The sequence below is a fragment of the Dasypus novemcinctus genome, chromosome 10 (assembly GCF_030445035.2).
Source record: "Dasypus novemcinctus isolate mDasNov1 chromosome 10, mDasNov1.1.hap2, whole genome shotgun sequence".
Lineage (NCBI taxonomy): Eukaryota > Metazoa > Chordata > Mammalia > Cingulata > Dasypodidae > Dasypus > Dasypus novemcinctus.
Genome location: NC_080682.1, coordinates 100,567,292 through 100,582,071, shown reverse-complemented (window position 1 = coordinate 100,582,071; position 14,780 = coordinate 100,567,292). Strand labels below are relative to the sequence as shown.

General features: G+C 40.7%; 1 protein-coding gene across 1 annotated transcript; it reads left to right on the top strand.

Moving 5' to 3' along the window:
- Positions 1–1,716: 1,716 nt before the first annotated feature.
- Positions 1,717–2,691, top strand: OR51D1 (olfactory receptor family 51 subfamily D member 1). Its single transcript, XM_004476946.1, has one exon. The coding sequence runs from the start codon at positions 1,717–1,719 to the stop codon at positions 2,689–2,691; it is 975 nt and encodes a 324-aa protein (XP_004477003.1).
- The last annotated feature ends 12,089 nt before the right edge of the window (positions 2,692–14,780 follow it).

Genomic DNA, 14,780 nt, shown 5'->3' with positions numbered 1-14,780 from the left:
AATTTCTTCAAACCCTTCTGACACCAATGCAAGATTTTCTTACCCCCTTTGTCAGGACAAGAATCCCCAATTCCAGCTTCCCACTCTTCACTGAAGAAATAAGGCAAGGGGAATGAATTTACTGGGGGAGGAAATGGGGTGTGTTTGTACGCGTGCGTGCACGTGTGTGCAGTGGGGGTGATTGGTAATGCAGAAGGAAACTGGGAAGCTGGGTTGGAAACTTAAGTTGGAACTTAAGTGAAGGGCCTTGAATGCCAGAGTCTGGGATTTGGATTTTATCCTAAAGGCTATGGAAGTCACCTGTAACTTGCTAAAGAGGTTCCTGACATGTCCAATTTTGCTATTTAGATAGCATTGTGGAAGGTGGACTGGAATCGACTGGGTTTGGAGGCAGGGAAGCTAGCTAGGAAACTTTTTTCACAATCGGGGGGAGGTTATAGTGAGGTGTGTGTTTATTGGGGGTGTGGGTAGGTTGAGTCAAATAAGAGAAAAGGCCAGGATAGATGAATTGGAACAGCTAAGTCACACGCAGAGGCGAAAGAACAGAGAATCAGGATATCTGCTTATGACTGGGTTGCCCAGTGGTTGCATTCCCTGAAGGAAGGGAGCCAGGAACAGGTTTGGACAGAGTCCTGTTTGGGGCATGATGAGTGAGGCCTGGAGCCGATCCGGGAAGCAGTATCAGAGAGATAGTAGGTTGTAAGGGTCTGGCTCTTAGGAGAGAGATTTAGAACAGCGGTCTGCATAGAGAAAGCTGGTTGATGAATGGGGTGTAGTGTGATCACCTGGGGAGCAAGTGGAGAAGGGGTGTGCCTGAGGGTGCAGGACCTCCTGGCACAGTGCTGATTTTCTTTCCATGTGTCAGCTGCATCTGGTTTCTGTCATGCCACAGCCAAGCACAATCTGGGACTGATTCTTCTGGGGGCCAGATTCTAGTCTATGTTGGGACCTGGAAATGAGAGTTCTACCTCCCTCCCCCCAAAGCTTTCCCCAAATTTCTCTGATAAAAAGAATCCCTTGGGGCAGGGGAAGGGAATTCCTGTTAAAACAGATTTCCAGGCCCCAGATTTCCAGAATTTCCCCTGGAAATTTTGGAGCCCAGAATAGAACTTGGGGGGGGGGGGGTTTCAACAACTACCCCAGATGATTCTTATCAGGGATGTTTGAGAAATGCTGCTTAGGTCTAAACCAAAATCTGTATCTCTTGGAATCCTGTCCCAGAAAGAGTCCCTTCCTTCCCCCCATTCCACCCCATATGAACCATGAACCTGCTTTGGTCTGAGCCTCTTAATTCTGGGTCCAAACTAGCTCTACACCCAACATGAACCCAGAGAGCTAGGGTCGGTGTGGAAGGTTCTGCACAAGCCTGGCTACTCTCTTGGAGAAGTGGTTGAAAGCAATGCCCCTGCAGCATCAGCTCTGTTGTACCTGTTCTCCAAGCGGGCCCTCACCCAGAGACTGATGGAACAGCGATAGATTCTGCTTGTGTAGCACTGGAACCTTTGAGCATAGGGGCAATGCTCAGGGTGTCCAGGCAGGTGTGTATAAGGAGAATCAGAGCAGAGAGAGGCTGGGTTCAAAATTACTAGATGGAATTAATTTGTCTGCTTTCTACTGTCACTACACCAAGGCCTTTTCCTTAGAGGTCCTATCTCAACTCTGAATCTAGACTGAATGAAATTCTTCCTCTTTCCTTTCATAGATACTGGATTTAGGATGCAGAAGCCCCAAATCTTGATTCCCATCATGGCTACTCAAAATGAAACTCTGGTCCACCCAGCATACTTCCTGCTGGTGGGCATCCCTGGCTTGGAGCCTAACATACACTTTTGGCTGGCCTTCCCGCTGTGTTTTATGTATGCCCTGGCCACCCTGGGCAACCTGGCCATTGTCCTCATCATCCGCGTGGAAAGGCGCCTGCACGAGCCCATGTACCTCTTCCTGGCCATGCTCTCTACCATTGATCTAGTCCTCTCCTCTGTCACCATGCCCAAGATGGCCAGCCTCTTTCTGACAGGCATCCAGGAGATCGGGTTTAATGTTTGCCTGGCACAGATGTTCTTTATCCATGCCCTTTCAGCCATGGAGTCAGCCATCCTTCTGGCCATGGCTTTTGATCGCTTTGTGGCCATCTGCCACCCTCTACGCCATGCTTCTGTACTCCCAGGACCCACTGTGGCCAAGATTGGACTAGCCTCCCTGGGCAGGGGATTTGTACTCTTCTTCCCACTGCCCTTCATACTGAAACGGCTGTCATACTGTCGAACGCATACTGTAACACACTCCTTCTGTTTGCACCAAGATATTATGAAACTGTCCTGCACTGATACCACAGTCAATGTAGTCTATGGACTGTTCATCATCCTCTCAGTCATGGGTGTGGACTCCCTCTTCATCGGCTTCTCCTACGTCCTCATTCTCCGGGCTGTGTTGGAGCTGTCTTCTCGGGGGGCAGCACTCAAGGCTTTCAACACCTGCATCTCCCATCTCTGTGCAGTCTTGGTCTTCTATGTCCCCCTCATTGGGCTCTCGGTGGTGCACAGGCTGGGTGGCCCTACCTCCCTGCTTCATGTAGTAATGGCTAATGTCTATCTGCTGCTACCACCCGTGGTCAACCCTATCGTCTATGGAGCTAAGACCAAGGAGATCCGTTCACGAATCCTCCATATGTTCTCACAAGATTGCAGGTGAGCAGGATAACCTTCCCAGGGTCCTCAGTCTCTACCAAATATGGGAGGATTAGGATCCTGTGTGACGTCTTAGTGATTGGAACATCCAACCTCCTGGGCTGTCTGCTTCTAATTATCTAAATAAGCCTTAGATTCCTGTCTCCATCCTGTGCCAATACAAAAGAACTGATGATCCAGTCTGGATAGGCCATCCAGGAGAAAGATCTACGAATGATGTTTGCATGTATTTTCTCTCTATTTTGGTTGCCTTGCATCTTCTCTCCCAAATAGAAAATACAGTCTTTTCTATATGTATAGAATGGAAGGATGTAATTGCCCAAACCTCATGATTCATTCATAATGTATCATTTTAATTATTCTTGCTCCCATATGTCCATGGTAGTGGATCCAAAGCTGGGATTGACAGTCAGTAGCAGGTTCTCTTAAAGGACATATGAGTGCCACACCTCAATGGCTGCCATAGGCTCTGCCCTTGGAAGTTTTTTAATCATGTAAGACCTACGGTATAGGGATTAAGTATTTTCTGCCTCTAGCTCTGGGTATATTTAATTTAATTTATTTTTTAGCAATTTCACTGAGGTATAATTAAGATACAACAAACTGTACACATTTAAGTGTACAATTTGATAAGTTTTGACATGTATATATATCCATGAAACCAATCACAATAATGAGTATATTAATCACCTCCAAAAGCTTTGTTGTGCCCCTTTGAAATCTGTCCCTCCTGTCTCTACCATCCACCTCTCTTTCAATCTTTAGGCAAACATGAATATGTTTTATATCACTATATTCATTTGCATTACCTAGAATTTTATATAAATTGGGGGAGGGTCGACTTCTTTTACAAAGCACAATTATTTTGAGATCCATCCATCTTGTAGAATATGTAAATAGTTCAATCCTTTTTATTGCTGAGTAATATTGCATTGTATAATTATATTATAGTTTGTTTATCCTTTCTTCTGTTGATGTTTCCAGTGTTTTGCTATTACAAATAAAGCTGCTATGAAGATTTGTGTGAAGGTTTTTTTTTTAAACCTTTACTTTTTTATCCCTTGTTTTAATACTTAGGAGTGAAATGGCTGGATTATATCATAGGTGTATGTTTAACTTTTAAGCAGCTAAACTCTTCTAAACTGGTTGCATCATGTTACATTCCCACCAACAGTGGATGAGAATACCTGTTCTCTACGTTCTTGCAAACATATGGTATGCTCAGGCTTTTTCATTTTAGCCATTTTAGTAGGTGTGTAGTGGTTTCTTGCTTTGTTTTCAATTAATAGTTCCCTAATGGATAATGATGTTAGTTATCACTTCATGTGCTTATTTGCAATCTGTAAATCTTTGGCATTTTTCTTTTTGGGTTGTTTGTTTCGTTATTATTGAACTTATCTTTTTAAAATATATTTTACCAATGAGTCCTTTATCAACAATAGAATTTGGAATTCTATCTTCCTACCCCATCTCCAATCTGTGGCTTGGTTTTTAATCCTCTCAACAGTTAGCATTTTTTAATTTGATGAAGTCTGATTTATCAATGAGAAGTCTTGAAATCAGGCAATGTTAACCCTCCAACTTTATTCCTCATTTTCAGTTTGTTTGACTATTTGTATTTCTTTGTGAATTTGAAGCAGTTTTTCAATTTCAGCAAAACAGCCATCTGGAATTTTGATAGGAATTGTTTTGAATCTATAAGTAATCTAAAGAGAATTGACTCATGAACAAGGGATCTCTGTCTCTCTTTTTAGGTTTTCTTTAATTTTTTTCAGCAACATTTTAGTTTTTATAGTGCATAGATTTTTCACATCTTAGATTTGTTGCTAAGTATTTTATATTTTTGATGTTACTATAAATGCTATTATTTATTTAATTAAAATTTATGATTGTTCATTGCTAGTATAGAGAACTATACTTGATTTATCAATATTGATCTTTTATCCTGCAACCTTGCTAAACTCAGTTCATATTTCTAGAAGCATTTTTCATATATCATTGAATTTTCTATTTAGAGGATGATATTGTCTGTCCCTAAAAACACTCAATGTAGATGACTTTATTTGTTTTTCTTGCCTTTCCACATCTAGAAACTCCAGGAAATTGAGCATAAAAAGGTAAGTGCATTCCTGGCTTGATCAGGGAAAACCTTTAGTCTTTCACTGTTAAGTGTGATGTCAGTTGTTTATTTATGGTAGATGCCACTTGTCAGGTTGAGGAAATTCCCTTCTATGGTTGCCTTGCAGAGAGTTTTTAAGAGGAATGTATGCTGGATTTTTGTCAAAAGTTTTTTCAGCATGGAGGTGATCATGTTTTTTCAATTTTAGTTTTTAATTTGATTAATTACTATGATTGATTTTATAATGTTATACCAACCCTGTGTTCCTGGGATAATGTTCATTTGGCCCTGATATATTATCCTTTTTTTTTTAGAGATTTATTTATTTATTTCCACCCCCCACCCCCACCCCGGTTGTTTGTTCTCTGTGTCTATTTGCTGTGTCTTCTTTGTCTGCTTCTGTTGTTGTCAGCGGCATGGGAATCTGTGTTTCTTTTTGTTGCGTCATCTTGTTGTGTCAGTTCTCCGTGTGTGCGGCCACCATTCCTGGGCAGGCTGCACTTTCTTTCACGCTGGGTGGTTCTCCTTATGGGGCACACTCCTTGCGCGTGGGGCTCCTCTACGCGGGGGACGCCCCTGCGTGACAGGGCACTCCTTGTGCTCATCTGCTGTGTGCATGGGCCAGCTGCACATGGGTCAAGGAGGCCCGGGGTTTGAACTGCGGACCTCCCATGTGGTAGACAGATGCCCTAACCACTGGGCCAAGTCTGCCTCCTATATTATACATTTTATGTATTTCAGGATTAAATGTGCTGTAATATATATTTTTAAAGAATATTTGCATTTATTTTAATGAGGGATATTGTTCTGTAGTTTTCTTCTCTTGCAATCTCTTTGTCTGGTTTTAGTGTCGGGGTATTGGTAGCTTCAGAGAATGAATAGAGAAATATTCTCCCCTTTTGAGTTTTTTTAGAAGAGTTTGTACAGAATTGATATTACTTCCCTTGTAAATGTTTGCAGAATTCAAGAGTAATGCCATTTGGTCCTGGAGTTTACGTTGTAGAAAGAATTTTAACGACAAATTCAATTTTTTTTTAACAAATCAATTTTATTGATACATATTAATAAAGTGTAAATCCATTCAAATTGTATAATCAATTATATTTGGTATAATCACATAGTTGTGCATTCATCATTTCAATAATTTTTAGAGCATTTCATTGTTCCAATAAAAATAATAATAATAATAAATAAATAAAAATCAACCAACAAAGAAAACTCATCACCTCTCAATCTCTCTATGCTTCCCTTGCTGTACCTAGTTATTTTTTTCCTTCTCTCTAGTATATTCGTATTTATATTTTGTAAAAACATTCTTATAAATGCAATATCCCCCACATTCATATTTCACATGAGCTTTCACTATATTATAAAGTCCCATGTTGCATTTTTTAGCTTTCTAGTAATACACAAGTCCTTAGACTTTCCCTTTCAACCACTCTCATATCCATGTAATAGCTCTGCTAGTCACACCATGATGTGCTTTCACCATTTCCATTCATTTCCAATGATTTACAAACAACTTTTTAACCAATTCTGTACAGATTAACCTTCAGCTTTCTATTCTCTACTTTCATTCTATTTTCTGGTGACCTATATTCTAATGATTATTTCTTTGAGTTTACATAATATATTTAGTTCATAATAGCACAATCATACAGTATTTGTGCTTTTGTGTCTGACTTGCTTCACTCAACATAACATCCTCCAGGTTCATCCATGTTGTCATATGCTTCACGACTTCATTTCTTCTTACTCATAACATTCCATCGTGTGTATACACCACAATTTGTTTATCCATTCATCACTTGATGGACACCTGGGTTGTTTCCAACTTTTGACAATTGTGAATAACACCACTGTGAACATCAGTGTGCAGATGTCTATTCATGTCACTGCTCTCAGTTCTCCTGGTATAGACGTAGTAATGGTATTCCTGGGTCATGTGGCAAGTCTATATTCACCCTTCTCAGGAACTGAGAAACAGGTCATCACAGTGGCTATACCATTCTACATTCCCACCAATAGTGAATTAGTGATCCTGTCTCTTCATATCATCTTCAACATTTATAGTGTTCCAAATTTTTAATAGTGGCTAGTCTAATAGGTGTGCAATGATATCTCATTGCAGTTTTGATTTGCAATTTGCTAATCACTAGTGATGTTGAACATTTTTTTCATGTGTTTCTTTGCCATTTGTATTTCTTCTTTGGACTGTTATCTTTTCCAGTCTTTTGCCCATTTTTTAGTTAGGTACTTTGTCTTTTATTGTTGAGTTATATGATCTCTTTGTATATCATGGATATTAAATGCTTATCATATATGTGATTGTCAAATATTTTCTCCCATTGAGTCAGCTGCCTTTTCACATTTTTGATAAAGTCCTTTGAGGTGCAAAAGTGTTTACTTTTGAGGAGATCCCATTTATCTATTTTTTCTTTTGTTACTTGTGCTTTGGATGTAAGTTTTAAGAAACTACCAAGTACCACAAGACCTTGAGGATGTTTTTCTACATTTCCTTCTAGGAGTTTTATGGTTGTTGCTTTTATTATTAAATCCCTGATCTATTTTCAGTTAATGTTTTGTATAAGGTGTGAGATAGGTGTCCTCTTTCTTTCGTTTGGATATTGCTACCCAGTTCTCCCAGCATTTTTAAAATGGATTGTTCTGGACCAACTTGATGGGCTTAACAGCTTTGTCAAAAATCACTTGCGTGTTGATGTGAGAGTTGATTTCTGAGTTTGATTTGGTTCCTTTGGTCAATCTGCTTATCTTAATGACAGTACTATGCTGTTTTTATCACTCTAGCTAAGTAATATGCTTTGAAATCAGGAAGTGAGAGCCCTCCAACTTTGTTCTTTTTTAGGGCATTTCTGGTTATTTTGGGCCCCTTACACATTCAAATAAATTTGATTATTGACTTTTCCATTTTTGCAAAAAGCCTTTTGGGATTTTTATTGGAATTGCATGAATCTCTAAATCAGTTTAGGTAGAATTGATATCTTCATAATATTTAGTACTCCAATCTTTGAATGTGGAATATTCTTCCATTTATTTGAGTCTTCTTCGGTTTCTTTTATCAACATTTTGTAGTTTTCTGAACACATGTCCTTCATGTCCTTGGTTAAGATGATTCCTAAATATTTAATTTTTTTAGTTCCTTGTATAAATGGATGTATTTCTGATTTCCTCCTCAGATTGCACATCAGTCGTGTATAAAAACTCTATTGATTTTTGCATATTTATCTTGTATGCTGCCACTTTGCTGAATTCCTCTATTAGTTCTAGTTAAGTTTGTTGTAGATCCTCTAGATTGATGTAGAAAAGGCATTTGACAAAATACAGCACAATTTCTTGATAAAAACAGTCCAAAAGATAGGAATAAAAGGAAACTTTCTAAATATGATAAGGTTCATATATGAAAAACCTACAGCTTGCAGTGCAGTCAATGGAGAAAGACTAGAAGCTTTCCTATTGAGATTAGGAACAAGACAAGGATGTTCCCAAGTATGTTCTATATTAATAATGTTTTATGTGTACCTAAAAGCAGTTGTTTTCTGCTCTTGTTGAATGGCGTAGAGTGTTAAATGAACTTAGGTCAAGCTGGTTGATAGGCCTGTTCTTGTCTTTTATATCATTACTGATCTTCTGCGTAACTGTTCTATCAACTTTTGAGAGAGGGATATTGAAATCTTTGACTATAATTTTGAATTTGTCTATTAATTATTCTAGTTTTTTACTCTATGAATCAGGTTTTGCTTCAACCATTTGAAGTGTATTAATAAGTACATAAATATTTGCTTTTTAAAAATGTACCCTTTGTGCTTTAACCTTTTATTCTTAATAATATTATTTCCTCTGAAACCTATATTAATTAGTATTAATAAAGACACTCTAGCTTTCATATGATAAGCGTAATCATGATATTCTTTTTCCATTTATTTACTTTTTACCAATATGTAATTTTTAAATTTTTTGAAAACATACATAGATCACACAAAATGTTACATAATAAAGTAAGAGGTTCCCATATACCCCCACTCCCCATGCCCACCCCCACTTCTTCCACATTAACAACCTCTTTCATCACTGTGGCACATTCATTGCATTTGATGAATACATTTTGGAGCACTGCTGCACAGCATGGATTATAGTTTATGTTGTAGTTTACACTCTCTCCCAGTCCATTCAGTGGGTTATGGCAGCAGGATATATAATGTCCTGCATCTGTCCCTGCAATATCATCCAGGACAACTTCAAGTCCCGAAAACACTCCCATATCACACTTCTTCCCTCTCCCTGCCCTCAGCAGCAACCATGGTTTCACCTATTTATTTCCTTTCCCTCAGGGCTCATTCACCTTCATTGCTTGATGCCTAGTGTCTTGTAGACCATTATTTCACATGTATTGTCCATTACTTGATCTCTTCATGTTGGCTGAAAGTAGAAGAAGTCCTGTGGTATATGTTTTTTTTTTAATATATATATTTTTAAAAATATACTTAGATTACTCAAAATTGTACACAAAAAGTGTAAGAGGTTCTCATATGCATCACTCCCCATACCTCCCACTCTTCCCCACAGTAACAACTTCTTTCATTAATGTGGTACATTCACTACAATTGATAAACACATCTGGAGCATTACCACTAAGCATGGATTAGAGTTTACATTGTAGTTTACCCTTCCCACTCAATTCTGTTAGGTTATGGCAGGATATGTAACAGCCTGTATCTGTTGTTGCAATGTCATTCAGGACAATTCCAAGTTCTGAAAATGCCCCCATATCACATCTCTTTTTCCTCTTCCTGCCTTCAGCACCTCCAGTGGCCATTGTCTCCACATCAATAACATAATTTCTTCCATTGCTAGAATCACAGTAAGTCTACAGTAGAATACCAGGAAGTCCACTCTAGTCCATATTTTATTCCCCAATCCTGAGGATTCTGGGATGGTTATGCTCACTCCACCTCTAATTGAGAGTGGACCTTGATTCCATAAAACTGATGGATGGGTCTCTTCCTTGCATTTGTAGACTCTCTTGGTTCCTTGATATGGTGGTTGTCCATCCTCACCTCTTTGTTAGTTGTCCTGGGTGAACCCAATAAGCTGGAGAGCAGGCTTTGAAACTCCCCTGAGGCTCAAGGCTCAGCTGGCATATGGATGGACCAAAGATTCTCTTCTCTTGGATGTACATCTACCAATTCCAACATCAATGACAGGTTCAAAAAGAAGGAACAGAAAAGGCATGTGTAGAGAAGTCACAACTGAGTCCAACTCTGTCACACTCAGGAACACAAACTCTAAAGTAGCGTCCACTGGCAAGGCACCAAACTCCGGAGCTAACTGCCCTGACCATAGAATCTGGGTGTTTCCAGAGTGCTCAGGAACCCCACTATTTGGGGTAGTATCTACTTTGGCAGTTTGTGAGATACTGCTGAGATGTGGATAATTGTTACCTCTGGGATGACCCCCAACTCACTTTGAAGTCTCTTAGCCATGTAAACTCATTTGTATTTACCTTCCCCCTTTTATTCAAGGTCTTTTCCCAGTTGCATTGCTCGTTGGTGCTTGATATTAATCTCTTGGTGCCAGGGAGGCTTAACCCCTGCAGTAAGGTTCCATGCTGGGGGGAAGGTAATGCATTTATATGCTGAGTTTGGCTTAGAGAGAGACTACATTTGAGTATCTTGGAGGCTCTCAGAAGGTAACTCTTAGGCACCCTACAGCCCTAGGCTAATTTGAAATTTCAAGAGCAAAGTCTCATAAATCATCAATATCACGGGCCCATCAATGGACCATCCTTCTTCTCTAGTCATTGCTCCTGTACTTGGGGGATTGTTGCTGTTCCATTAGAGAGTATGGCAGAACTTCTGGGGTATATATTTTTTAAAAGTCTTCTTATTATCTAAGGCTATGGGAAATTGAGGGAGACCATAGAATTACATTGTTGGGCTGTAATCTCTGCAGGCACTAGGAGCTCTTGTTATTTGTATTTTTGATGTGAACTGAGTTGGAATGGCCTGATTTAACATTGGTTTACTTTTGCAGATCTTTTGTTAACATGCCCTGTATTGTGAATGTAAAACTTTTAATGCAAACTGATCAGTGAAAAATAAGAAGGGGAAACCAAATATAAATCATTTTGCTGTATTTATAGACATGGTTTAAACTTATTTAAAAAAGTAAGATATTTAGTTTCACATTCAAATTGTTTCCCTCACTATTTTTGCCCTAAAGAGAGAAACCAGATGGCACTAGTCTTATATGGTTGGTGTGGGGATAGGGTTAAGGAAACCACGCTCTCCTTCCTCAACCAGAAATTCAGTAACCCAAGGTCAGGGAGTGGAAAGCAGAGGCAGTGTCCCTGGGGATCCTTGTCATAAGTTAGTCAGACACAGGCTTCAGAGCCTGGGAGACAAAGATGTAGCTCTAGGGCTATGAGGAAGGGAGGATGGGTTTGTTGGGTTCCAGGCTCAGAGAGCACTAGAGCAGGGGCCACCTAGGGAAAGAAGACAGGAGAGAGAGAAAGCTGCAGGATGGAAATGAACTGGTACTTAATCATGGAGTCTCCCTGTTGAGCTTATCCTGGTTTTCCTCTGGGTGAGTTCAATAAGCCTGGGGAGAAATTTGGAAAGGGCATGACCCTGCAAATGAGTTTCTTCTAGTCTTTCCTCACTAAATCCCTCTGTATAATTTCACAATGGGAGCTGGTACAAGCATCCCAGCTGACACCAGTGACCTTTTGGGAGGGATTCTGGAGACCCTGTTTACCCATGCCCTTTCTTCTTCATCCCTAAGGCATACCCTTCCAGGACACAGAAGCTAACAAGGAAATCAGAACCACAGATGGCTATAGTAAGGGCTACCTGCTGATGTACCCTCTGGGCAGCACCCTGCTCTCTAGCAGAAAGAAGCAGGAAGGAGGATGTAAAATGGAAAATAAATAGCCCTGCACTGGGGAGGCCCAAAAGAGGAGGCGGGGATAGAAAGGGCTGTACTTCAGTGCCGCCTGGCAGACTTCGTCAGGAAGAATATTGGACAACAGGGACATACATTTCTTCATTGCAGTTGAGGTGAGTGCAGAAGAACCAGGGGGATCTGTCCAGGTCTGTGGGGTTCTTGTTGCTAGGGATGCCCCATTAGACCTGCTGAATGAAAGAGACACCTGATGGTGAAGAACTACAAGCACAGGGGTGGAGTGTGGGGTATGTGAAGGAGGTTCCTGACTCAAAGATAGACGGCATCAGCACTGAAGGGAATCTTGCAGGTATTAGAATGTACCTCATCCTAGTTTTCAAGCAATTTCCAAGTGACCAGTTTACTGGAGTGCCCATCTGTAGCCTGACAGGGCTTGGCATGAATGAATATGAATAGGAGCAGAGAATAGACTGGGTTGGGGCTGGGTTGTGGTTGGACTGTGGTTTGCAATGTGAAAAGAGCCAGTACCCAGGCAGTCAGTGTTGCTCGAGCTCAGTCTGTGATTGAGATCAGACTGCAGCTGGGGTTGGGGTGGGGTCTCTGATCGGAGTTGGGGCTCATTCTAAACTCTGCATCAGGAGACGGGTTGTGGCTGAGATGGAAACTTAGCAATCCTTCTGGGGCCCTGACCATGGCTCAGTCTGCATGCAGTACAGTTTTTAGTCCAGTAACAAAATGGATTAGTGTCAAATTGGGACTTCCCCTGCCTTGCACTCTTTACCCATCACACTGTACTACTCACAGCTTTCCAAAAAAGGTATGTTCTCTTTCTCTTTGGGCCTTTGCATTTGCCAGAGTGCATTTCAAAAAACAAATTAGATTAGGTCCATTGCTTAAATTCCCCCAAATTTCAGAATTAAATCAAAGCTCCTTGCCATGGTCTGCAAGTCACTACCTGGTTTGGCTCCTGCTTACTCACTGACCTCATCTTCTAAAACTCATTTGTGGCTCCTATGATCCATCCACACTGACCTTCTTTCTTCATAGCAAACCTCCAAACTCATTCCTACTCCAATACCTTTTTCTCTTGTCTCCCCTGCCAGGAGCACTCTTTCCGAAGATATTACTATGATCACATTCTCTCATCACATCTCTCTCCACTGACCCCCTATCTCACATATGGAAGCCCCACCTTTGTTCTCTATCTATCACCCTATTGTGTTGTCTTTTAAGCACTTACCTTTATCTGAAACTTCCTAGCTTATGTATTATAACTGTTTGTGACCCCTCCTGGTGTGTGGCTCCATGAAAGCAATGACCTTGTCTGTCATTCACTGCTTTATCTCCAGCTTTTGACATATACTAGGCACACAATACATTTTTGTTGACTAACTTAATGCTCTTCTTTCTATATCCTCCAGCCCTGCTGTTTACCTCTGATTGGTCTTAGTGTCTAGGCACAGGCATCACCTCTTCAGGGAAGCCTTCCTGTCTTGCCTACTTAGGGAGCTGTTGTGCTTCCTTGCTTCTCAAGTCCTTGACTTCCTCTTATTATAGCACTGGTAACAATGTACTGTAAAGACTCCATATTTGTCTCAATTTCTCCCCACCCCTGGGGGTTGGAGGTGTGCCTGCCTTTCAGTATCTCTAGTACTTAGCACCAAGTCTGGCTCACAGTGGTCAATCAATAATTGTTGATAAAATGAGTATATCCATAAAGCTTCTATTTTGTGTACCAGATTAGGCTTTCCCTCTGCACCACACTTCCCTGCAGGCAGACATCAGCCAAAGCAGCTCCAACATCGTGATCACTAGGTCAGGGTCAGTGGGTCTGTGGGACTCAGGAAGTGGAGGGGAGAATCCTGAACCTGAGTTCTGTCTGAGGTGATTTTGGGGGCCAGGCTGACTTTGAATGATTGAGGATTGCTGAGAACCTCATTCTTTTTATGAGTTGGAAATCTCATCTTTCCTCTTCTCCATTCCAAAAAGAATGACCAAGCCCTACGAGCATTCATTTACTTTGTTAAGTCAATTGAAGCAAGGCGTGTGAGGGGAAGGTATGCAGACAGTTAGGGGCTGTTATTTTCTGGGCTACCCACCCTTCCAGAGTGTCAGGAAAAGGATCCCTATTCTATGAATCAGTCTGATGAGCTTCTGTAGTCCCTGCCAGCTGGAACATTGCCCCTGAGGTCTACCTTTTCTTTCTGGGCTTGAGAGAATGGGCCAAAGGCTTTCACATAAGTCAGGGATTCTTTTCAAGGACATTCTCTTCCAGGTGTTCCCCACCTCACTGGGGTGAGAGTGAGGGGTCAGAGGCCCTCACCCCTCTGTCACTACTCTAGGCATGAAATATTCTGTGTGTTATCCAGATTATCCCTTTTTCATCCCCTCTTCGTTCCCCTCTGAATCTAAGTGGGGAAAGCTGGATGCTAGAAGGATCCGAAGGATCACGGGTCGTTATAATTTTTTACCCATTCTTAGGGAGACTTGGAGAGGGGCAGGGCAGTAGCCTGGCATATTGAAAACCCCATGGGTTTGATATTAAGGGCTTTAACTAACCCTCAGCATCCTGACCTGTGAAATGGAATTAATAAAACCTGCCTTACAGGTTGAGGAAAGGGTTTAATCAGATAAGAAGGAAGTATTTGGTAGAAGACAATGCTTTAAAAAAATTATTGTAACATATTACAAATCAAAACTTCCCATTTTAACCACTACAAATCAGTTGTATTCATTACTTTTGCAATATTGTACTATCACTTCTGACATCCATTACCCAAACATTTTTATCTCTTCAAACAGAAACTCTGTGCCCGTCAAGCCATAACTTCCTGTATCCCTCAATCTGCCCTTCTCTGTGCCCTGGTAACCAGTAGTCCACTGTCTGTCTCTTTGAATTTGCTTATAGTAGGTGGCTCATATAAGCAAGATCATGTAGAATTTGCCTTTTTGTGCCTGTCTTATTTCTTTTAGTATGTCTTCAAGACTCATCCTTGAGGATAAAACTTTTCAATATCTACTGAAAGTTCTGTCCAGGTCACAGTCAGAGGAGT

Bases quoted from the DNA above. Each gene is read 5' to 3' on its own strand.
- OR51D1 (XM_004476946.1), top strand. From the start codon at position 1,717: ATGCAGAAGCCCCAAATCTTGATTCCCATCATGGCTACTCAAAATGAA.